Below are 24,496 nucleotides of genomic sequence, written 5' to 3'. Positions count from 1 at the left end.
CCGGTGCGGACCATGTATGGAGCGTGGACTGGTGGCTGGAGAGGTGCCAGTTCATCTCCTGGGCACTGTCGAGGTGCTGTTGAGCAAGGCAACGAACCAGATCACTGGCTGCTCCCTCGCTCTAACATCTCTCCTCCCTCGCTCTAACATCTCTCCTTAATTGCATGTATAGGTCCTGTTTGTGCATGTGTGTATTTCGGGCCTGTGTGTGCAACATGATTAATAATAAGAGTGAAAAAATTAAATTTCCCCATTGCTCAATGAAGTAATTCTTCTTCTTCTGATAATCAGCAGGCTTTCAAAAAGCAAACATGATATTTATCCATCAATTAATCATGCATAAAGTAGTCCCATACTCTGTTAGGGGAGCAGTGATACGCGCTGTTGGCTGTTTAGGACGAATAAAAGGTAGGCCTAAGCACAGTAAATGATATCCTGCGCAGTACTTCTTGAATGATATGGCGAGCCTTTTACTTTATGGTGGCATGGTTTGAGTTGGAGTTGCAAACGGGCAAAAAAAAACGAATTATCTATTTTGTGTTCTGTAGCTTCACCATTTGGTCCTCCTTTTAATGCCACACGTTGTTGGCCTGCAGAAGCAATACAGATCTTGTAGTGTTGATGTAAAGTCGGTTAGCCGACTCTGCGTAAAGCAGGAAATGTCGTTATCGCCTGGAACTCCTACGCGTTACACAACCCTCCCTCCCTGCAACCAGGCTGAACCTGGGCAGTTTCACCCCTAACCATAGACTGTATACAGTCTACGCGTCTAACTCACGGACTTCACCACAGCACACGGCATCTGACAAATGGCAGGTAAGAGTTGATGGTCTGAATACACCATAACTTCGGTTGAACCAAAACTTTTGGTGTGTGTTGGATAAGTCTGCAGGTGATAAGCCAGCACATTTAAGGCTACTTCAGCTGTGTTGTGAGTGGTCTGTGCTGTACGGGCGAGAAAGGGAGGATGGAGTTAGAATATGATTTCTTACAATTCCTTAGTCTTTACACAATGTGTCAAAAAGCTCTTGATAATTCTGCATATTGTTGTGCCACGTATTAGTTTCACTTTGCGGGCGCTCATGCCTTCCTGATGTTGAGCTGCAGTACGACATCAAAAAAGAACTAATACAATAATATGATGCAGCCTTTTTAAAGGTTCCGTATTTTCGCTCTAAAACTTTTTTGTATAAGATAAGATGTTGCTATTATATGTACAGCTTAATGCCTGTTATTTCAAGTGTTGACATGAAGTTGGCAAATCATGCACGAGTTTATGGAGCTGAAATGTCCAAAGTCCGCAGGTCAGCCCATAAAGCTTTTTTTTTTTTTATAGTAAATGAAAGTGAAATTTGACATCTGCCCTGAATGCTGATGAATAATGAACCCACTTGCGGCGTTGCATTGAGTTTGTGGGCTATCGTTGCATTGTGGGTAATGCAGTGCGTGAAAAACACCAGCAGGCAGCTGTGGCGTGCGGGCCGGTTCTAACACTGAACAAATATCATCCCAGGGGTTCAAGATCATTCATTTGCGGGCCGGATCTGGCCCCCGGGCCTTGACTTTGACACCCATGGTCTAATACATCTAATAATTTCTCATCTGATCAAGTGAAGTGAGGGGGAAGAGCACAAACCATGACCTCCGCCACCAAATATATAGCTGTACTCACAGTTTACTGTCATGTAACTACTGTATTTGGAAATATGGACGTATTCAAAACACATGGATTCACGTTAATACTTTCCAACAATTACAAAAGTAAGCTTAAATTATGCACAAGGATGATTTAATGCAGGATGGATTCCTGAAAGTCACAGAGTTTATATGATTAGTTAACGCCTACGGCTCATCAATCAACTATTTCTAACTCACTCACACTTATTTAGTTCACATTCATTTGTATACATTAGATTCCCTTTTTAGCACCTCATTGCACACCCAGTCGGCAGTTTGTACACTGTAACTAAAACTAATGCAGTCTAATACAACAGTCCAGCAGTAAATTCTACCTTCTTTGGTATAATGTCTGAGTTGCAACTGTTTGAAAGGTGTTGATGAAACTTTACGGATGATGCAGTTTATGGTGCTGTTGCTGTATTGCATTACACTCATAGGCCTTTGTCCTCCCCATTTATATCAATTTTGGTATGTTAATTAATATATATTCCTAATTTCTCATGTCATTTTTTTCAGTTGTATAATTCGTTGTGCCTCATATCAGGTGTCTGCCGATTGTGGTGGTGCCTGCTGCCGTGGTCCTGCATGACGTTTCCTGCTGCTATTATTACTATTATTCACATATACTATCATCAGTTTTACAAATTATAAAATTCATATCCAGAAAAAAAGTATCAGCTGTATTTCTCATTCTATCACAGCTGTTACTACTACCCATATCATTGATCATACTTGCCACCATAGTTATTATCATTGTCATATTCTGTCACCTTAGGTGTACTTGTTTCTACTTTTCCACTATATTACCGTCATAATATACAAGTCATATTCACATTACTATAGATATTATAGTCTCCTTGATCATGAATAAGTCACAGAGTTGGTCTTGATCTGTACTCTAAATGTAAAGTGTCTTGAGATAACTTGGTTATGATTTGGCACTGTAAATAAAATGGAATTGAAATTGAATATTTCCTCTTCTAGATAAGCTTGACAAGGTGAGGATTATGATAATGATCCCAGTAGATATTAAGCATCTAACTGGAGTGAGTTTGTTGGTAATATTTCAACAGGAGTTAGTGCGTCTTGTTTATCTTTACCTTCCCTTAACTAAATCTGAAATGTTGGCCTATCATTTTCACATTTCTTAAATCCTCTATGTTAATTCACATATATTCCTAATGTCTTATTCAATGTCATTTTTTGAGTTGTATCATATCTTGTGCCTCATATTTCCCTCTTCTAGATGAGCTTAAAAGAGTGAGGGTCAAGTTTGTGGAGAAGTCGTCCAAAGAACTGATCAATCAGCTCCTGGATGACCTTTTAGACGATGGTGTCTTGAATGACGGCCAGAAAGATTCGATACTTGAGGGGAACGGTACCACACGGGACAGGGCACGCAGTCTCATTGACACAGTGAAGAAGAAAGGAGATGTAGCCAGCACGAAGATGATCGCTCACCTTAAAATCAGAGATTCTGACCTTTACTCTGACCTCGGCCTGTCTGCGGATGAACCTGCTCAGCCGGGTGAGGTGACATATCCCATATTTTAATTCAGACTAGTATTATACATTAAACCTGTCACAAATACACTTGAATATATAAAAAGTGACACAGTTTTGAACATAAATGTTTTTTTCTGTTCCCAGCTGCAGATCAACAGAGGGAGCAGGGATTTTCAACCACGCTCATCCGTACACCTGAGAAATTCTGGAAGGAGAAACTGCTTGATAGAAATGTTAGTCATTCATAAAAGCAATATCAAATATGTCACATATACTTAAATTATAGATTTACCCTCAGCTATTTATTTGCAACAAGAGTATTAAGTTGGTTCCTGTACATCACATTGATAGAAAGATGGGAATAGATTTTTCTTCTAGTCTACATATTTCCTGTAAACACTCATATTGAGACATATATGGTAAATTTTAGTAACTTTTCTTTTAAATGTGTTTTTCAGGTTTACCCTGCAGACAAAAATTCCATTAGGAAACGTATAGCCCTGCTAATTACTAATATAAAGTTTACTGATGAGAAATATAACAGAACTGGAGCTGAGAAGGATGAGGAGAACATGGAGAAACTTCTCAGCACTCTGCAATATGAGGTGGTGAAACACACAAACCTCACAGGACAGGTACTTATATGAAAAAAGGGAAATTTTGAAAACTCAAATTTTTTGTTGTCTAGTTGATTTAAATGATTTCTGACGCTTTGTGTTCTTGCAGGCGATTGATGATGCTTTCAATGAGTTCTCTAAACATCCGAAACTCAAAGACACAGACAGTGTGTTGGTTGTCATCATGTCTCACGGGAAACTGGGAGCTGTCCTCGGTGTCAACTGGAAAAAGAAGATGTCTGCTCATGAGAAACCTGATGAGTTCCCCATCGACAGAATTTACAAACACTTGGGCTCTGAGAAATGTCCAGCGCTGCTGAACAAACCCAAGATCATAATCATCCAGGCCTGCAGAGGAGGTGATCCCAATCTATTCTCACAGATAACAAACAATAAAAAATGAACGTAGGAGTCTGGTATTGTCTTGATTGTTGTCTGTAAGTGAGTTAGGCTCCCGTACAATGTATTAAAAGTATGCCTTATGTGTTTCAGAGGAGGAAGGGTCAGTGCTTATTAGAGATGGTGCAAACCTGGATGTGGTCTCTGATGATGTGTCACAGCCACGTCCATCCCTGTCTACTGGCGAAGAACACATTGAAGCTGATACCTTGAGAGTTGTAAACAAAGAAAAAGATTTCATTTCTCTTCTTTCCTGCACCCCTGGTTAGTTAATTTAAATGTTGTCAGATTTTATTCTACAGCTCATAACAATGAAGATTAACATCAATAATCTGCATTGAAAAGAGTTAAGAATAATTGCTCTCTTGCTTTTTTGCCTCCAGATACTGTCTCATATAGACAAAGAGATCACGGGTCTTTTCTCATCCAGTATATTGTTGAGGTATTGAACACCTTCGCACATGAGGATGACATTGAGGAACTTTTTAGAAAAGTAAGTGGAAAGTCAGTTTACGAGGCAACATACGTAGCGAGCAGTATGATTATGCTCTTGTTTTATTAGTCTTAGCCTTGCTTAATTTCATTCACTGTTTGTTTCAACCACACAGGTCATGCAACGCTTTGAAGATTTCGCCATTCAAACCAAAAGACAGATGCCAACCAAAGACAGATGCACTCTGACAAAGCGCTTCTACTTTTTTCCAGGCATCTGAGGCAGGATTCACTGTTGTTTCACAGTGGCGATACATGGAGTATAGATACAACTTATAGATGAATTACTAAAAGTGATGTAAAAACGACTTCAAAGAGAGACAAAATGACTGCAAATAGACTGTGTCTGTTTTAGTCACGCTTTTTGCTCTTTTCGGGCTGGTGGGGGGCTCGTACATGTCTGTGTTCAGGGCCCCTGGTCTCATAATCTATCCATGATAAAACTAATATAATGTAAGATATGTATAAATATATATATATATATATATATATATATATATATATATATATATATATATATATATATATATGTATACAGTATAGAACTGACAGAGTGTAAGCCTTTGAACTAATGGAACATATACATTTTTTATCAACTTCTATTTAACAGGTTGCATATTCACACGTCATGCTACTAGCCAACAGGCTATTGCATGACTGTCTGCACCAGGCCCCTAATTCTTCCAACAGATTATAGATCACACCTGTCTGCAAATGTATGAAATCACTTGGATTCTCTTTAAGGCCAAGGTAACATGTCAATGTTTGTTATCTATTTTAAACTTAAAAGACTCCAGAAAACACTGACATTGATTCAGACAGTGTCACTATGAGTCACACTCTAGTACAGTTATAATTTTTGAAGTTAAGCTTTTCCTAATTTCTCACAATTTAAAAGAAGTGGTGGCATTTAATCAACAGGGCTATAATGCAGGGACATCCACTACCGAGAAGCATATTTTTCTTTCTCAGATCATGTTGGGATTTTCATAACCAAGATAAATGCATATTTAAGCTCACTAGGAGGCTATTTTGATTCTTAATGTGACGTATCAATATTGAATGGGCATTTATTTTTATTCCGGTTTGTATTCATTTTGTGACAGTTTTAAACCACAAATTAAAACTTCACTACACCAAAAACGTGTCTTTATATTGGTAGGACACCTACATTCAGCACTCCCGATGTTTCAAAACTGATGACAAACACTTGGGCTTCGACAAATGTCCAGCACTTCTGAACAAACCCAAGATGATTATCTATTCTCACATACTGTATACATTAAACTTCAACACATTAGAGTTTAAACCAGTTTAAGTGGAAACAGTGGTGTTTTTGGTGGGTAATTTGCAAGCAAAGGGACACTTTCTAATAACTGAACACTCATGGCAATGATCTTATTACTAAAAATATGTTTGATTGAAACAAATGTAATGTTAAATCCTGGTAGGTATGAGACTAGAAGAGGAAGTACATCTTCTGGGTGCTTTAATTGTGAGACAAGGGGAACCTCAGAGTCAAGCACATAGTTGCCCTACAAAATGGGAAATATATCCTTATACAAGAAAAAATGATCCGAGATGAAACTAGAGTCATGTTCAAAGATGACTGGACAACACTGAGTTTATGACAAAACCAAAAACAAGTGTGAGAAATAAGTTTCTGTGATCAAAAGTTAACTCATGTAGCTCTAATGTGGGATGCCCAAACAGGGAAAGAGAGATTAATATATATTAGCCTCAGAATTTAGAGAAATAGATTTCCAATCAATGGCCAGATATACCACACCAACTGAAGCAAACACTTTGGTGACATTCAGCACTCCCTTCTGAGGGAGAGAATCAGCCTTCAAAATAAAATATGAACCAGTATTTCCCTTTAATGGACTTACAGAAACATCCCGTCCCTGTGGATCCACTTATGCAAAGAAATGCACAAACTCTGGATGTGATTTTTCAGACAAACTTTACTTGAAAAACAAAACAAACTCAAATTTAACAAAACAAAACCATGTCATCACAATACAACACAAAGGCAACACGTTGAGTAGGCAACATGGTAACATGTTTGCGGGGTTGTGCATGTCTGATGTGTTGCCAGAAAACTGATATGAGAGTCTTTTATAGGGTTACTTTGAGTTCATGCTGATGTTTTCACTGACCCAACCATAAAAATAAGTAAACTGACAGAGGAATGCTCTGTTTAAGCTGAGGGTTTATAAAAAAAAAGACATAAAACAACAAGGGTTTTTCACTTACAGACCAGAATCATCAATCCAAACCAGACAAGACTCAATTTTAACAGCTTATTTGAACATACTGGCAGTGTTAGAGAGCTTTATATCAGTTTACACTTATATACAAAACAAAGACACAGGTGGCTAATAAGCACTCATCGTTCTCATCTCACGACTCGCACTCGGCACGTTCAAACATGCTACAAATGAACACATATCCTCTTTAACGCTCAAGTGCTCACGCTCAACACTGGATCAACGACCAGAAATGCTGCCCAACTGGTAAGGCCAGATGAAGATAAGGACAGTGGAGTTACTTCCGTAGACTACAAGAAATTAAAACATAAAAGTTTGGCAGTGTGATGATTCTACGAGAAAATATCAGACGTGTCTTCTGTTTGTCTTCAAACAAAAATAGTTTACATTGAAGTGAACCATGCAGAGATAACGCAAAAAAATAAAAAATAAAGTAAATAAAGATGTAAATAAAAAGAGGTCTACAGATAATGGCCTTGTTGCACTGTTTAGTGTTTAGATTAGTGGCCCGTTACTTTGCCTGTACAACACAAAATAGACATAATAAGTGTCATATTTGGAAGTTGGAATGTATAAGTATAGTGTAACATATCATTTAGTAACTTTTTTTCATTCAAGAATTCACTTTTGGAAACACCATATCGTTGACAACACTCAACACTGAGATAAACAGTTTGAGGAACCACACATTTACAAAATAGCAACTCATGCGAGAACACCTGGCCCTGTACGCCGTGTGTAAAATATGTCGTACAGTATGTAACGCACCTCGTGCTAAACATGTAATAGATTGCATTCTCGGAGACAGGAAACTGAAAATGTGAATCTGTCGTGTTTTTGCTCTGTTGTGTGTGTGCGGCTGTGTGTCTTTCAGTGCGACAGTGGGTGAGGTTAGGCCAGCGTTCCCCCAACAATGGAGGCAATGACAATTCCCAGAACCACACAGCATATAATAATCATAATTTTCTTCTGTTAAGTGTTAACAATAACAGATACACAGTCATCCATGGCAGCAAGTGGGGAGCAGAGGAAAACATGTTAGAGATATGACTTGAATTTTACTTTACACACATGACATAACAACCTAAACAAAATGCAGTTTGGAAGAAAAGCAAAGAATGTAATACAGTTTAGAGAGAGACTATTTGATTCCAATGTTGCAATGATGCATTTCCGCATCCTCTAAAACCATTCATCTTTGGTTCCTGCATTTTGCACATGCAACACAGCTGAATGTTCTCATATTTAAAGCCACTCTGTGTATAATATAAGAGCCCTCAATTTTGGTGCCATCTGGTGGCAGTAAACAGGACAATGGGGCAGAAGGCAATGCGGGGATCCCGGAATACAGTAACTTCAAAGCAGTACATAGACTCGGCCGATATTCACCGTAATCACTTATTTTTTCTGTAAAGATCCACACAGTGACTTTAAAGCAAATCTGACTGGAAACATGAGCATGCATTCATCTACATACACAAACAGCCAGTGTGAAACATTTAAACCCTGTGGAATCATCAGTCCAAAGAAATAGTTAAACATTTGGGAGATATACTTATTCAGATGAGAGGATCAATACCACTTTCATGTCTGGTAAATGAGAAGGTGGAGCCAGTGGTTAGCTTAGCTTAGCATAAGGAAAGTAGGGGGAAACAGCTAGCCTGGCTCTGTCCACAGGTAGCCTATAAGCACCTTTGATTCTCACTAATTAACACTTTATGTCTAGTTTAATCTGAAAGAAAGAATTGTAATAACATTTTGTTACCACTCAGCCTGGTTGCCAATTTGTACTTGTGGTTTTGTAACATAAAAATACCCTGAAGCCCAAAAAGCTTTTTCTCTTTGTATTATGGATTTTTAATCCACAGAAATGTTATAGTTGTAAAAAAAAACTCCTGAAGCCTAGAAACGTTATTTTGATGTGCATGACATGACATCTGATGTCAAGAAAATATCCAGCACACAAAAAACCATAACTTATCGGATTTATCATCCTCTCACCTAACATTTGCCACGAAAGCGAATAAGTGCCACATGGTGGAAGTATTCTTTGCTTTAAACAAAAAAAGGTTTCTAGATATATATTTTTAAAGTGATCGTGGACATAAAACATTATAAGGGTTCACAATGTAAGATGCATCTGTACGTAAGAGGCACACTTTTTAACATTAACTATGAGGAATGTGCACTTTGATTTAACACGTTCACTTTGATAGCTCTAATATACGCTAACATAACCACACATCTTTGTGTTTGTAGAGAAACATGCAGCAGATTATCGAAAACATGCACATGACAGAGGTAAAGTATGTGAATCATGACAAAAACAGACACAAAGCCCAAGTGAGTTCCGCAAGACTTTCAACTGTTAGCCTTTAAAAAATCTATACAGTATATCAAAAAATGTATGGAAAGTTAATTTAACACATTTGGTTTAGACACATATTGGACTGCCTGCAGGGCAGTAATATATACCTGCTTCCTACTTCACAAGCACTTATTAACTGCACAATACAGAGCCCACTACACAGTACTTTTTAACTGGCGAACAAATGACCTTGAGAGTAAGTCATCGCCTCGTGCCCTTTCTGCTCTGTAGGGATTTCTTAGGATCCTAACTGAGTCCAATTGCAAGGGAAATAATGAGGACGGTCAGACATGCTGCAATACAACCTCCTATCAGGATCACCTTCTGCATAGGGATAATGCACACAATGAGGGAAACGTGTCAGATAATAATTCAGTGGATGTAGAGAGAGAATAAATGAGAAACAGAGACTGAAGGAAAGAAAGGAAGAGAAAGAGACTTTGCGGGTGAACAGTCTTTGATGATAAGACATGTTGATAATAGACTCTGGTCCTGTGATGTATGAAATTCCTCTACCTTTGAGTGCTATTATAACCAAGAGGTGGCAGAGTTGTTCCACTGTGATGCAGGTTGTTGAATAAAGGAATGGAGGTAACTAGTCAACAACCCTCTTTATGAATTGTAGGCCACTTACGTTGTTGTCTGCTTTACCACTACAGTCCGGTCAGATTAGCTCAAATACCCCTTTATCGACACCACTTGTGATGTCACAGATGTGCGGATGCTAACTAACACTCTTTATTATTTAAAAGTAGAAGTTGATATTGGTGATCCTGGAATTGCTGATGTTTAGGTTTTGGCCTTTTACTTCACCAGTCTACATCAGTTTTGTACGGTCAATAAGAAGCTGGAGCCTTCAGCTGGTTAGTTTAATTTCGCATAAATACTGGAAACAGCTAGCCTGGAGGTAACGAACACACCTACCACCACCTCTAAAGCTCACTAACTAATATAAAATGTAATCTGTACAAAATCGAAAGTGCAAAAATGACATTTTGTGATTTTACAGGGGAATGTGGATGTATCAAAAGATAAGGGGTTTACAATTGTACCATATAGAATAGAATAGAAATACTTAGTTGATCCCAAGCTGGGAAATTGAAGAAACCACTACCACTTGGCGTGGCACACGTTGGACATTTCAGTAATTAATCTATTACTTTAAGCTATCCATTTTGACTTCTCTGCCTGCCTACCAGATTTCACAAACTCTCCACAGCATGCGTTTTTTTAAAATAAGATATACACCATGGTAACTATAACATCCCCTGAGGTACACACTCCTGGTTTGAAAAACTCACGACACACATGCTCCACAGGCAGAATGCATGCATACATTGATGACAGTTACACAGTACAATATGCACATGCAATGCTTTTGAAGTTATCCATCAGTTCTTCATGTGATAGCATGTGCACATGTTTGTTGTAGATGCGACTCACCCTCCGGGCTTTACTCTGGTATTTAACCGCCTTCTTAGTGTCTGATACTGCCCTCTCCACATAGTCTACTGAGTGCTCCACATTGTACTCTATGCGGTCTATCATTTCCCCCTAGGAGAGGTTAGTTATAGAGGAGGTGCAGATGATAAACAGACAGAAGAAGAAGTAGGGAGCCAGGATGAGGTGAGGGAAAGGGGAGGAATAATGGGGGAGAATAAGGGGAGAAAGAGAGAAGGGGAAACAGAAAGGGAGAAAGGAAAGAGGAAATAATGAGTCAGTTGGTAGAATGTGTGCATCTTGCATCTCACCCGTCTGCCGGTCTTTTTGAACTTTTTGCATTTTGGTATGTTCTCCTTTGCCTGCTCCACATACTCATGGGCACCCAGCACACTTCGTTCAATGTTGTTCACCAGTTCTCCCTGAACAAAAAACAAAAAACACAGTCATTGCAGTTGTTGTGAGTGCACATTCAGTACCAGCTTTAACTGCTTCAAGAATTATTAAATACTTGATAAAGTATGAGCACTAATTACTCTTTTCTCTTCCCCTTTATTCATATCCGCATGTTCCTTCTTACAAACATTTTCATTTATGAAAGCAGTCTCTTAGCATGTTTAAATCAGCATTCATTAACACAGAAATCATAATATTGAACATTTAGCATTGACCCAGGATTGATGAAAAAATTAAGAATAAACCCTTTAGCATTAGAGTGAATATTAATGTAAACCAGTAAAAGAGTCTTCATGCAGCTCCAGCATCAATAATGAATAAAAAAAAAGGAATCATGGGTAAATTACCTTTCTGTATTAGGAGGGGAGCGCTGTTCTCTGTTCTCTACAGCTTTGAGTCATTGTGGTGGTGACAGTGTTGTGTGAAAAGAGCAGAAAAAGAGAGTGCATAGCTGAGAAAGGTGAAATTAATTAATTATAAAGTATCAATCAATCAATTAATCAAAAAAAGGTTGTGGCACTCCGTTAATGAAGGAAGAGTTAGTTAATTGAGTTATTTACATTTAGAGCATTCATATGTTTGACAAGAGAATGAAAGCGTACACACACAACACTATTGAATTATTAAAAATAATAATCACTAATATTATGCCCGCCACTACATTGTGCTATAATTCATATTACAACTTTCATGTTTCTTCTGCATGCTTCTCACAGTCCTTTCTGCATAATTCCAACTGAGTAGTCTGGTTAAAGAAAAGAGTTCATCTCTGTGGGGGTTCAGCCCACACACTCATGCAGTCACATATACAGGAAAGGCCTACAGATGTACCTGAAGCTCAACACTTGACTGAGAGGAGTGAAAGCAACTCTTACACTTGAAGATAATGTGCATATGTGGCTTTGAAGATGTGGCTATAGAATTAGAGAACTACATATTGTCAGTGCGGTTGTGTTCACTCGATGATGCAAGTCTCTCAGCACCTTATGTATGTATACTATAGGCATCTCTGTTCTCTAACATAATAACATTTCTACCACAGGGGAAGTTAAGCACAATTCTCAACTTACAAAGACAAACCCCCTGTAAAAATTAGGTTTGTTAAGCTCTCAAAAAGTAAAAGCGCTGTTTAGCTGCCAACTTTGAAATTCACAGATGTCAGATTTCCCTTCTAGCTCATGAATGCAGCATGTTAATTTAGTTTAAAAAAAAACACATCTAATGGCAGGAATCCCAAATAGATATGACCGAATTCCAATCAACTGATATTTGAGCCAATAAATATCTGTGCCTTTCTAAATGGGCTGAGATATTTTGCAAAACAGACAACCAGATGGAGCTGAAAACATACCCTCCATTCAACTGCGCACTAATACACTCAACAACTTGTGTGTAAATTAATAGACTGCCAGTTGCCGTCTGAAATGGAGTCATTCTCATGACAGCTGCAGGAGGTTAGCTGGTTAATGATTTCACCACTGTGAGCACAATATGCTGCTGGACTTTTGCATTTTCAAACCACTGAGAGGAATAAATTCTACATCTACAAACTGGATTTAAGACTGTTCTTTATATCGTCCATGTGGGCGGATGAATTGCTAATATATGAATGTATTTGCAGGTTTGATTTTTCACATGCATTTGGCTGAACCCCAAAGTGCACAGCTGTAGACACAGAGAGAGGATCAATGTTTTTCACCTGGCTCTCCACCAGCATGGCCATGTCCATGAACATGTCGTGAAGCTCTCTGATGCTGTTTTCCAGCTTGATGATCTCAGTGTGCCGTGTCTCGATCTCATTCATAGCTTGCTCTGTGATGTTATCCATAATGATCTGACATGGCACAACAGCAGGGAAGAGTTAAGAGGGGAGTAGAAATAGATTTTTAAAAAAACTTTGTGTATTGATTTGTTAAATCACTCACCCCCGAGGTAAAGATAGCCGGGTTGTCGCTCTCCAACATGCTCTCCAGCTCCTCATTTGTTGTGTTCCTCCCGGCTAAACACACACACACACACACACACACACACACACACACACACACACACACACACACACACACACACACACACACACACACACACACACACACACACACACACACACACACACACACACACACACACACACACACACAAAAATCTGTAACAACAATCATGTTTGTCGGTGTTGAAAGAGATTTACCGTGTGTGTGTGTATTACAGTAGATGCAGACCACATAAGGAAAGACTAATAATACAACTCTCTGGATGATAAACCCCCCCCCCCCCGCACTCCTTTCATGTCCGTTTGAGGATTAATTAAAACAAGAGCTGTGTGCCTCTCTTTTCTCTCCTGTATAAACTGCATTGTAAAGTATTTATTCAAGTAGCCTACCTCTCTGAACAGAGCAGCAGTGGATGTGATGTTAAAAAATTAAAATTAAAAAAAGTGTCAAAGTTTAGTCTATATCATCATGGATCTGTGTGTGTTGGTGTGTTTGTCAGTATTCAACCAGGCGTCTCAGATGTTTAGCTGAATTCAACCTAAAACACAGGGCTCAGTTAGAATCCCACAACCACTGGCCTCCACATGCACACTTCAGCATGTCTTCATACATAAAAAACACATCTCTATCCCAACACTTACAAATGCCGCAGGGTAAACTCAAGCCTTAAATGCTCTGCTCAGCAGTTCAGAACAGTAACTTCGTCCCACCCGTGCATAGTGGCCAGCCGGACATGTTTTCTTGGCCAATTAAGGTCTTCCACTTCTAGCTGGCACACAGGGGGAGGGTTTACTTTTGCCCACCCACTGTCTTCTCATAAACAATTGTTTGGGCAGAAAGCTTTTCATGTGCATCCAGCTGCTTGTCTGACTAACATAAGGATAGTCAAGGGTGTAAAACGACTGACATTTATTATCTTTTGCTTCCTCTGTTGATCCATTTGGTGGATTTGAAGCTGTAAAAGATTATAGCCAAAACAACTCATGATCATTGCATTGGAGCACTTATCCTATATTACTTCATTCATCCGGTGCATGAAATGACTGTCATTAACGTCTAATCCTGTTAGAAGAAGGGTTAATGAATATTTTACATGTCTTGTATCCTGTTTGAACACTATCTCTGTCTCTCCAGTTTATAATCTCTACTATACAAGTTGTTCTTGCCTTTAAAGACATGACCAGTAACATATGAAAGTAAGGCACTGCATGTTAGGATGTTTAAAAGAAAAAATACTGAGTCAGAAATATCAGTAATATTTGATAGAATCAAAACAGCTCGTGTCAATTTGTAGAATTTAAGCAGTTTGTAGCAGTTCAGATTGAATCTCATACTTGCAGATAATCATTTGACATTTCCCTTCCAACTGTCAGGATATGCAGACACAAGTAAACAGGCCTCACAATGCTTGGGTGTGTAGTGAGAGTAAAGGAAAGATAGGGACCTAACCTACTTATTAACTGCCTTGTGAAATTTGCCTGGTAGCTCCTTTGTGCCCGCCCCCAACTAACTCTCTATCTCTCTATCCACTGACCCAGGCTGATTCTTCCTGCTGATGTGTTTACTCCTCACTTATGTTTATTTTCCCTGAGAGAGTTGACCTACTTCATAAACTGTCCCCTACACCTCATTACTACACCTACTTTAATATTTTCATGTACGAGCGCTGACTTCGCCGCTTCTCTCTCCAAACTTTCATTTGCACATTAAATCCTCTGTGGAGCTAGATACTGTATATACAGAAGGGTACTATCTTTTCCCCTATGACGACACCCTGAATCCCCCACAAACCTTAACCTGGTATAGAGTAAGAGCTGAGCCGTTAACAAATAAAACAGAAAAGTAATCTGTAAGTCACTGCATGTTGAGGAGGAGGAGTTTGATATGAAATAGAGAGAAAGCTAATATTAGAAATATCAGCATTGCAACTACATAATTCAATTTATCACAACTAATTATGGGATAGTTCAGATGCCTTAAACTTCCTTAAAATATAGTTCTAAACTTGCTCTTACTTAAATGCAAACAAATGTCATGTCTCAGATTGTTTCATTTGAAGGATTTTCATAGGCCTATAGAGGTTAAAGTAAAATATTTTACAAGATAAACACTCAAAAAAGAAAACAAAAGACATCAGTGGTGGAAGTACTCAGAGCTTTACTTAAGTTAAAGTATTAATACCACAATGTAGAAGTAAATTCAAGTCAAATTTTATTTATATAGCACATTTACAAACGGCTGAGCCGCACCAAAGTGCTTCACAAGAAAGAGCAGTAAACATTGGAATGACAAGATAGTTTAAAAAAATGCAAAAGAGAGAAATTTTAAAGGTAACCTTGGGACACTAAGCACTGGCACTTAAAGGAGAAATACTCTGTTACAATTAAAAGTCCTGCATTCAAAATGTTACATAAGTAGAATAGAAGTAAAAACGTATCAGCATCAAATGTACTTAAAGTAAAAAAAAGTAAAAGTACTCATTATGCAGTATGGCCTGTTTTAGAATAACATATTATCAAATTATAATTATTAATGTAAATATCACTTTCATTTTGCAGCTGATGAAGGTGTGGAACATTTTATTTGTATTATATACTGCTGTGTAGCTTGAAACAAAATATGTTATTTACTTTGCTGATAGTATTTTGGTATTAATAATCTGAACTAAGGTTACCAAATAAATTGCGTGGGGTAAAACGCTTAAAGTAGCATAAAATGAAATTACTCAAGTACAAATACCTCAAAATTGTACTTAAGTACTACACTTGATGATGATTTAAGTTTTATTTTCCTCACAGCAAGGACATTTGCAGTGCCACAGCAGCAAAAGGGATAGTGCAATAACAAGAAGCTTCAGTAAAAAAAGAAAAAGAATGAAAGCTATTATAAGTATAGTAACCAGTGAGTGTTTCCTAAAAATATAAAATAATGAAAACACGCCAGACAATTAATTTAACCTATAATTTAACTGAATGTACTCTAACAGCTAGCTTTGTCAGGTCTCACTCTGCTTTTTTCTCTCTCTGAACCTCCAGCAGATGTGGCTCCTATAGGAGATATTAGAGGCAACCACAAAACCTTTGTGCATGATCTAATCTGAGTGTGTGTCTGTTGTGTTTATATGTGTGATGAAGGCATCAGTGCAGAGCAGGTAGGTAGATGGTGAGTGACGATGCTTGAGAGTCAGAGTCTGTGATTGCCTCCATGAACAGAATACTGATGAAGCCGCTCTGACAGGTGTCCGTGCAAGTGCACTTTTGTTTATTTATCTTGACATAAACGGGGCCTATCGTGTCTAATCGAAACTTCATATCCATATCAAAGCAATGAATTTCATTTAGTTGTGATTAAGTGGTGCTGCTGTTACCGTGCTTGAGAATCCACTCGTGTTCAGCCATGACATTTTGGAGTTTGACAAATGAGAGGACACGACGAGGAGTGAGAGGCCACAATGACCACATGACTGTGATCAATTCTCTTTCCTCCAGGCCTCTCTGATAATAAATAATCTCTCTATCATTAAGGCTAAAACTACCACATTAAAGAGGGTCACAGAGTTGGAGGAAAGGAAAGAGTGATGGTGAGTCATGGAAAATTGTGAAGAAAAAAAAACATAGGCACTCTGGTGCTACCCTACCCTATTTATCACACTTCCTACACACACACACACACACACACTCGCACACTCCTCATTGTTTTTTTTTTTAAACCCCTGACAGGCTCCGAGGGAGGCTCTTATTTGTTGCCATGGAGACCCAAAACCTGAGAAGCCTAATACGAAGCCAAGAAGTCTCACTCCACCCGTAGCATTTATAAGCTATTAAATCATTCATACTATGTTACAGCAATTAATTCATTTCCATTGTTATCTAACACAAATGAAGTGAACCCCTCAAGGAACAGTGAAAAGACAAACCACACAAATGTTCATGCATGAACAGCGAAAGCGGGGAGTGATTTTTTTTTTTTCATGCTTCTGTTCGCTGTAATTTTCACCTGCAAAGGAATGACAAAAGCCCGTACAGCTTATCTGCACACATATAGGTCAATCTGTTATAGTCTGTCTGTTATACAGGAGGAATGCGTTGGTGTACCTCTCGTTTTTTTCCCCCGGCATTGTGAGTACGTCTCTCCCAGCTAAAGGAGTGTCCGTGGGGAAATAAAACATAACAATGAAATGTTAAAGAGGCCCTGCGATGCATGTGACCAACATCCCCTCCATCCTGCTAGGCCTGCCTGCGTGCAGCAAATAAAGGAGTGATATTCTCAATCAAGTATTCATCATAATTGGCAATGCTTAAATTGTTGTCATTAAACACTGACACTTTAAGAGCATGGAAGAGATATATAAGTAATAGTGTGACATTTTGGGGAATACTGAGAATGTCACGAGTAAGATAAGAACTCTTATATCAGTCTGATGAAGCCAAGCAATACTTAGCTTAGCATAGCATAAAGGTTGAAAGCAGGGGGAAACTACGCGCTTGTGCTGTCCTAAGAAAAAAGAAATCAGCCTACCAGAACCTCTAAATGTCACTATAACATATCGTCTGTGGTATATTCTTTTTTTTTAGTCTCTGTTTGTTGCAACAACATGATATTTTCATTTTCATTTTTAATGGATCAAACAAACAAAGATATAAACATGTTAATAAGTGAGCTTCAACGGTGCAGGTAGGCTGAATTTTTAGCCTTTGGACAGAGCCAGGTTAATTGCTTTCCTCTGGTTTCAGTCTTTATGCTAAGCTAACCTTCTCCTGGCTTCCTCATTACCATACAAACACGGAAGTTTGGGATCAATCTTCATATCAGACTCTGATGAGGCAAACAATCAAATAATGTTTTTGCTTAGCTCAACAGCGTATTTTGAACATTTTTTGAAAGGAAATAACTATTTAAAATGAGATAAGAAAGGGATCAAAGTTATACCAACTGCTGAATGCTTGCCTTGATCTATCAAGTTCCTGCTGGGAACAGGTGCAGCCATTTTGTTCATCTACTACATACTTGGCAGGTGTATTGCTGGGGACCCAGGGGATTGCAGTCTCGAATCTGGTGCAATTTGGCCAGATGGTGGTGCTTTAACAAACAAACAAACAAACTATACATTTTGGCCTGTAACCTTTGAACCGTAAGTCACAGAAAAACATCCATTCGCATTTTGATTTTCCACTATTTTGAATTGTGATCAAATCAGTTTTTCTTTCTACTCCCTCCTACACATTTTGAGCAACCATCTCCACACTTGGCACAGAACTCTCTGGGCTAAGACGGAAAAAGTTACTCAGATTTTTGATGTTCCACACAGTTTCACTATAGCTTGCCCTGAAAGTTTTCTCAAATGCGACTGTCGAGCAGTGCCTTCAAGGGCCAAGCAATCGGCCGGCTCCAAATGGAAACGCATCTTGACCGGTCACACACTCCGATCGGGCACACCCCTGACAACACAGCCATACCAGGAGGCAAGCAATCGGCATGTTCTGAATGGGCACACTCCAAACAGGCACTGCACTAGTTTATATTTAAATAAAAAATAAAATACACAGAAAGGCAGTTTGGTGAGGCTTGATGTACATATATTTGGACTTTGGGTTACTGTTGACCATGCAACTAGGCTGTCTTAACAATTACATGGTCAAAGTGCGTCACAGTGTTGCTTTCCTGTTTCTCTTATCTGTGTATCCAGAGGTGAACAAGAAAAGAGTGAAGCAGCAGAGGAAACATCAATACTCAGTCTGACAGACCAGACTAAGTTTCCCTCTGTGTGTGACACACTCTTATTGATTCACACAAACAAGTCAAGGGGTTGGCACAACAGCTCTCTTGCCATACAACCCTGACAGAATTAAACTGTGTTAGATTAAAATCAGGACAAATGTAATCTGAAGGGAAAATCTTTAATGGAGATTGCAAATTAGTTTTTTCCAAAACTGCCCTTTTTTAATGTCTTGTGCTCATAATGTTCCGTCTACTCTGTGCTCTCCCTGCGTGTCAAATCCCTTCCCTGACGACAGGTGATATCAGCTGAGGCCTCCTGTGGCCCTCCGCCGACTGACAAATCAAATCCAAATGAATCTGGAGAAGCTCAAGGAAAAAGTGAGTCAGGTGTTTGTGTTTTTAGTTCACAAGGATGTGTTCGTCCTTTTATTAACCCCACTGTGTGTGTTATCACTTCTATTCTTTAAACTGAACCACATTCAGTGTACACTGGGCAGTGCTCTCACACACACACACACACACACACACACACACACACACACACACACACACACACACACACACACACACACACACACACACACACACACACACACACACACACACACACACACACACACACACACACACACACACACCTGCTGCATGTGTCTGACAGATGGCTAGAGGATATTATGTCCATGCCAAGTGCCCTGCAACGCAATTGCCCTTGCTCTCCTCTGCTATTACCACAAATGAGTCATAGTGTTCTTCTCTGCATGTGTGTGTGTGTGTGTGTGTGTGTGTGTGTGTGAGTGCCTTTGTGTATAAGGTGACTGAATCACAGTGACTGTTAGGGGCAGCTGGCACAGCGCAGCCTGCCTGGATGCCGTGGCAGCGTCTGGTCCAGGAGCCTGGGGCCTGCAGCTAATACCTGTCAAATCATATCATACATACAGTGTGACACAAGTGTGGGGAGCTCAGATTGGAGCTCCAGCAACCTGGCATGTGCATATATGGATGTAGGTGCTGGTGTGTGTTTTGGAAATTAGTTTTAGTGTGAGAGTGGATGTTTGGTGGTGGATTTGAAATTCAAAAGAAAATACTGTATAACCCGACATTTCTCTAAAAACAAAACAATAAAGGACAGTTGTTTGCGCCATGGATGGTTGGGGGGGATGATACTGGTTGGATATACTCCAGGATATGATATGATTTCACTGATGCACATTTTAAATTATTATCAATGCCCACGTTAAAGCCTTTTTTTCATTAATAATAAATGGAACAAACACTCAATAAGTAACACGAATGCAGAAGAAAACTGCACATCAACTTAGTAGAGTGAATGTTGATGGGTGTAAATTAATATATGGTTATTTTAACTGTTACGCAAAGTTAAAACTGTTTACCAACACATTATTGTAAATCAAGACAATGGTTGGAAAGTGGGGGGTTATACCAGCAGGATGTTGTGCTGACTGAATTCACAGAGGCTTCAAAAACAGAAATGATCTTAGAAGAGTATACAGTAAGTCATACATGTGTTAAGATATATACTGTAACAGTACTGGCACATATTTATTTCGCATCCTCACCTAGAATACATATTCATAGTAACTCTCTTTCTAAAAATGGAAGATAATGTTAGTGTGCAGGTGTGGAGCGATTTTGACACTTCACAAAGTGATGGAGAAAGGGGGTGCAGACTATATTTGTTGCCTAATTAACATGAAAATGACATCTAACTAATAATAGGGGAAGGATGAAGACGAAGCAGGAGGTGCTTATGCTCAGGATAAAAGACATACAGGGAAATATGACTTTTTGACAAGGACCAGAAAAATGAGTCAACAAACCACCAAAAAGCTGTTTTAGACAAAAAATACAAAGCTGACCAAAGCTGTTTGTAGGTTATGTGGGTTTTATGTTGAGTTTTGTACGGAAGGTATGCAGTAGGTCAGAAAAAATTCTCAACACCTTGTTTTTGGTATGAGCTCATGAAGCTCTAATGCAAAAAAAACCCTTGAAAACGTAACAGTAGCCAAACACTATGATCGTGCAGATGAGATAGATGCAGATGAGTTACTGTACAGTGTTAACATGTGTGCAGTCAATGTGAAGGGTGATGGAAGGTTTAGTCTCCCTGGTCTACTCACTGATCTCCAGCTGTCTCTGAATGCGTCCCTTGCAGCGCTCCCTGTAGTCTGACTGGATGGTGTTGTATTCAGACATCACCTCGACAAACTTACGGGACAGCGTGGAGTGCTGGAGACAACAGCAGCAGCCGACACAACAAGAAATTTAAATAAATAAATGTAAATAAACATGAGGCGGACAGGGTGCAAATAATGTCAGTGTAGCTGCGTCCTCATGTCATACTACATACTAATACTGAATACGTTTTGAGCGTGTTCACTGAAAGAGTGGCAGAATTAAGAAAACTCAAAGCAGATAGTAATCATACTACAGGAACCTGGATTTCTGAATACTCTGCACAGAGCAAATGGGGGAGCTGCAGGTGGTAGTGAGACGGTTTCAGGGAGATTTTGGTAAACAAAAGAAGTATTCCATTTTTACATATTTCTTACATATTATAGTGAAGTTTCATTGAACTGTACCTGTGTCTTGCGTATCCTCAGGTCAGCTGATGATCTGTTCTGGCTTTCCTCTTGCTCTATGATTTGCTGGATACCTGTAAAGATACACAAAAATGCACATTAAATTACAGGGTGAGTGCTCCTTATGAAAATGAACAGCAAGACAAACATAATATAAAGATTACAGCGCCGTTGGACGCCTCTACAACTTCACCACATAAAATAAAACTGTTTCATGAAACAAACAAACAATGTAGGCTACTGATTTTTAGCATTACTGCAGCGTAAACATATGGCTTAAAGTGCGAATCTGACGGTGGTACACTTGCACCAAAGAAAAGGTAAAGAGGTTAATAAAATCAAAAAGGATTACATTCATGAGAGCTTCATGGGCTCAGAAAACCTCATGTACATCTGCAGAATAGATTATAAAATACTTTGTGTGCAAAGCTAACATTTGACCTTAGGGTGCTGTGAGAAGAAAGATCAGGGGGAGGGGGCGTCAGAAACACGAGGGTGCAAACTCAGGAGATCAGGAAAATCCAAATTTGTTATTGAGATACCTTGTTATCAAGTTTGAAGTTATTTATTTATCATTGTTGTATATGCACACAATTAAAGAGAAGCAGTATTGACATTCTTGGATCTCAGGCTCCCTCCAACGATGCAAATGAACAACAAAAAAATATGGTAAAAAAGAATCTCAGACGTAAATTGGTGCAGAGATTCAGATACAGGGATAAAAAACAGCACTTATAACATTACACTACAATTATAGCTAGAAAAACAACATATTTTTTACCCCAAATAAGCACTCTCCTTGCTGCTACCTCACATTCACACCTCAGGAAGGAAATAGAGGAGCTGCATAATAGCAGGACAAAATAATGTGAATTAAGAACTCTGTCAGTGCGAGGCTGCGCAAAGCACTCATCAGTTGAATGTGAATTATACAGAAATGTAAGCCTGCTCATTTTTCTGTAATTTTAACTTGGATGAGAAGGCTGCACCAGCCCCGTCACTTTCAGGGATCTTTTCGGAGATGTCTACACATTCGTCAGATTTTATTATACGCACTGTACGCCTCCCTGTTTATGCAGACAGCCTGCAAACAGAGCAAACAAGCTCACTTATAGTAAATAAGCAATTTCAAGTTCAAGAATATGGTCACTGGCGATGCTGCAATGGTTCCAGGATCTTTGAAAAAAAAAAAAAACACTTAAACGTAACTTCAGTCAACATCACTACAGAGCAACAGCCTCTTTTGCACAACCATTGGCCTTGTTCCAAAGCATACATTATAGTTGGATGGTTCCAGGTAAATGTAAAAGGTTTAAATTTACTTTTCAACTAATAATTCATACTTTGTGCTCTTTGCGCTTCTGGTTAGATATTAGATATTAATATTATTTCAGTACCTGTACTCTGTGGAATGAAAATACATTCTTATGTAATGTAATGTAATCTATTTGTGACATTTAATGGTGGCAAAACCTTTGTGGTAATTGTTAAAGCCACTCCTTAAGCTTGTACAATCTGTCTTCACACATTCAGGCAAGGCAGGTTGTAAACAAAGTATACTGTAATATACATTTATAAAAAGACAATGGGTTAAATGCAAGGTGGCAGATATGTTCTTAGGTAATATTAAAACTTGTTGGATTGACCAATTTTTCTGAATCTCCCTATGGTACGAATAAAATATGTTTCACTTGACTTGACCACAAATGAAGTGAAACCAATACCCCTATATAGCTATTTGGGTTGTTGTTTACTGTTCACTTGTCTTACTCCAATCAAGTTCAAACAAGCAATTGTTTGATCAAATACATTTTATTTGACAACAAACATATGAACAAGTGTTACAGAGAAAAAGTAAGAAAGGTTTAGGATACATCTACTAAAATGTATTTAAGTGGTACTTTACAAAGAAAGAGTTTCTGCTGGCTAGGATATATTCATTTAGACATTTCTACATTTCTAAGTGACGTGAATCCTTCTCGAGGATCTGAAGTGACACCGTTAGAGGCCTGTTCTGCCGGATAGTACCCCTGTATGTCAGTGAACATACTGTATATGTGCACACGACACTGTGCGTATAAGTGTGTGTGCACAGAACGAAATATAGGGGCTGTTTTCTTCTAGCGCTCTGCTCTGAAGATGTGCTCTACTTTCCTGAAAGATCTTTTATCTCTGACACCTGTTGTTCAACACCTGACTCCTGTAGGGAGGCACAGGAGAGTGTTGAGAGCGTAGAACATTCGTCTGGCGATAGATGAAGAAGTTTGGCATGTATATGAGAAAATCCTCATATACAGACCAAACAGAAGAAACAGGAGAAACAGGGAGATGAGAAAGCAATCAGCAGGGGAAATTAACTAAATGAGATCAGTGAATACTAGAAAGTGTGCAAGATTTGAAAAAGTAGTGATGTGTTGTAAAATAAACAAGCAAAGCAGAAAAGGTGGGAGGGAGGCAGACAAATCACAGAATAAGAAGATTGCCTGCCTGCTCTCTCTCTCTCACACACACACACACACACACACACACACACACACACACACACACACACACACACACACACACACACACACACACACACACACACACACACACACACACACACACACACACACACACACTCTACAAGTAAAAACTGAGTTTGTCTCTTAGCTGCCAAATGTTATACCGTTCACTGTCTCTTCTTGTGTCACTTGTTACCCTCTGTCCTCTCCTAAGAAAGCACCAGAACCAACGCATCACATAAAAGACAAACAGCTGCACATACCGGTTGTGTATCTGGTAGTTATGCTGTGAAACAGAATTCAGGGCTGCAAATAATTCTTATTTTCATTATTGATCATTTGGTCTTTGAAATGTCAGAAAATCTTGAAAATGGCTTGTCACAATTTTCTAGATCTCAATTTCAGTGCATCAACTTATGAAACGATTATAAAAAGTAGTTGCTTATTTAGTTTCT

General features: G+C 38.8%; 2 protein-coding genes across 2 annotated transcripts in view; one reads left to right on the top strand and one right to left on the bottom strand.

Moving 5' to 3' along the window:
* The first annotated feature begins 473 nt into the window (after positions 1 to 473).
* Positions 474 to 5,826, top strand: LOC310947739 (caspase a-like). The gene is made up of 8 exons (XM_083914658.1): positions 474 to 816; positions 2,927 to 3,208; positions 3,331 to 3,419; positions 3,645 to 3,821; positions 3,913 to 4,162; positions 4,296 to 4,466; positions 4,586 to 4,695; positions 4,811 to 5,826. The coding sequence occupies exons 1-8, from the start codon at positions 810 to 812 to the stop codon at positions 4,913 to 4,915; spliced, it is 1,191 nt and encodes a 396-aa protein (XP_083770784.1). The 5' UTR covers positions 474 to 809; the 3' UTR covers positions 4,916 to 5,826.
* Positions 5,827 to 7,609: 1,783 nt separating this feature from the next.
* stx1a (syntaxin 1A (brain)) overlaps positions 7,610 to 24,496 on the bottom strand; it is a 58,668-nt gene continuing 41,781 nt past the window's right edge. The window contains exons 5-10 of the mRNA XM_083914363.1: positions 21,538 to 21,611; positions 21,076 to 21,184; positions 13,157 to 13,230; positions 12,931 to 13,065; positions 10,779 to 10,889; positions 7,610 to 7,936 (exon numbers count right to left, since the gene is read on the bottom strand). Of these exons, the coding sequence (XP_083770489.1) occupies positions 7,859 to 7,936; positions 10,779 to 10,889; positions 12,931 to 13,065; positions 13,157 to 13,230; positions 21,076 to 21,184; positions 21,538 to 21,611 (581 nt within the window). The 3' untranslated portion in view covers positions 7,610 to 7,858. The remainder of the gene's footprint in view (positions 7,937 to 10,778; positions 10,890 to 12,930; positions 13,066 to 13,156; positions 13,231 to 21,075; positions 21,185 to 21,537; positions 21,612 to 24,496) is intronic.

The sequence above is a fragment of the Echiichthys vipera genome (genome assembly GCF_963691815.1).
Source record: "Echiichthys vipera genome assembly, chromosome: 5".
In the NCBI taxonomy this organism is placed as follows: Eukaryota; Metazoa; Chordata; class Actinopteri; order Perciformes; family Trachinidae; genus Echiichthys; species Echiichthys vipera.
This window is presented reverse-complemented; position numbering and strand designations above follow the sequence as displayed.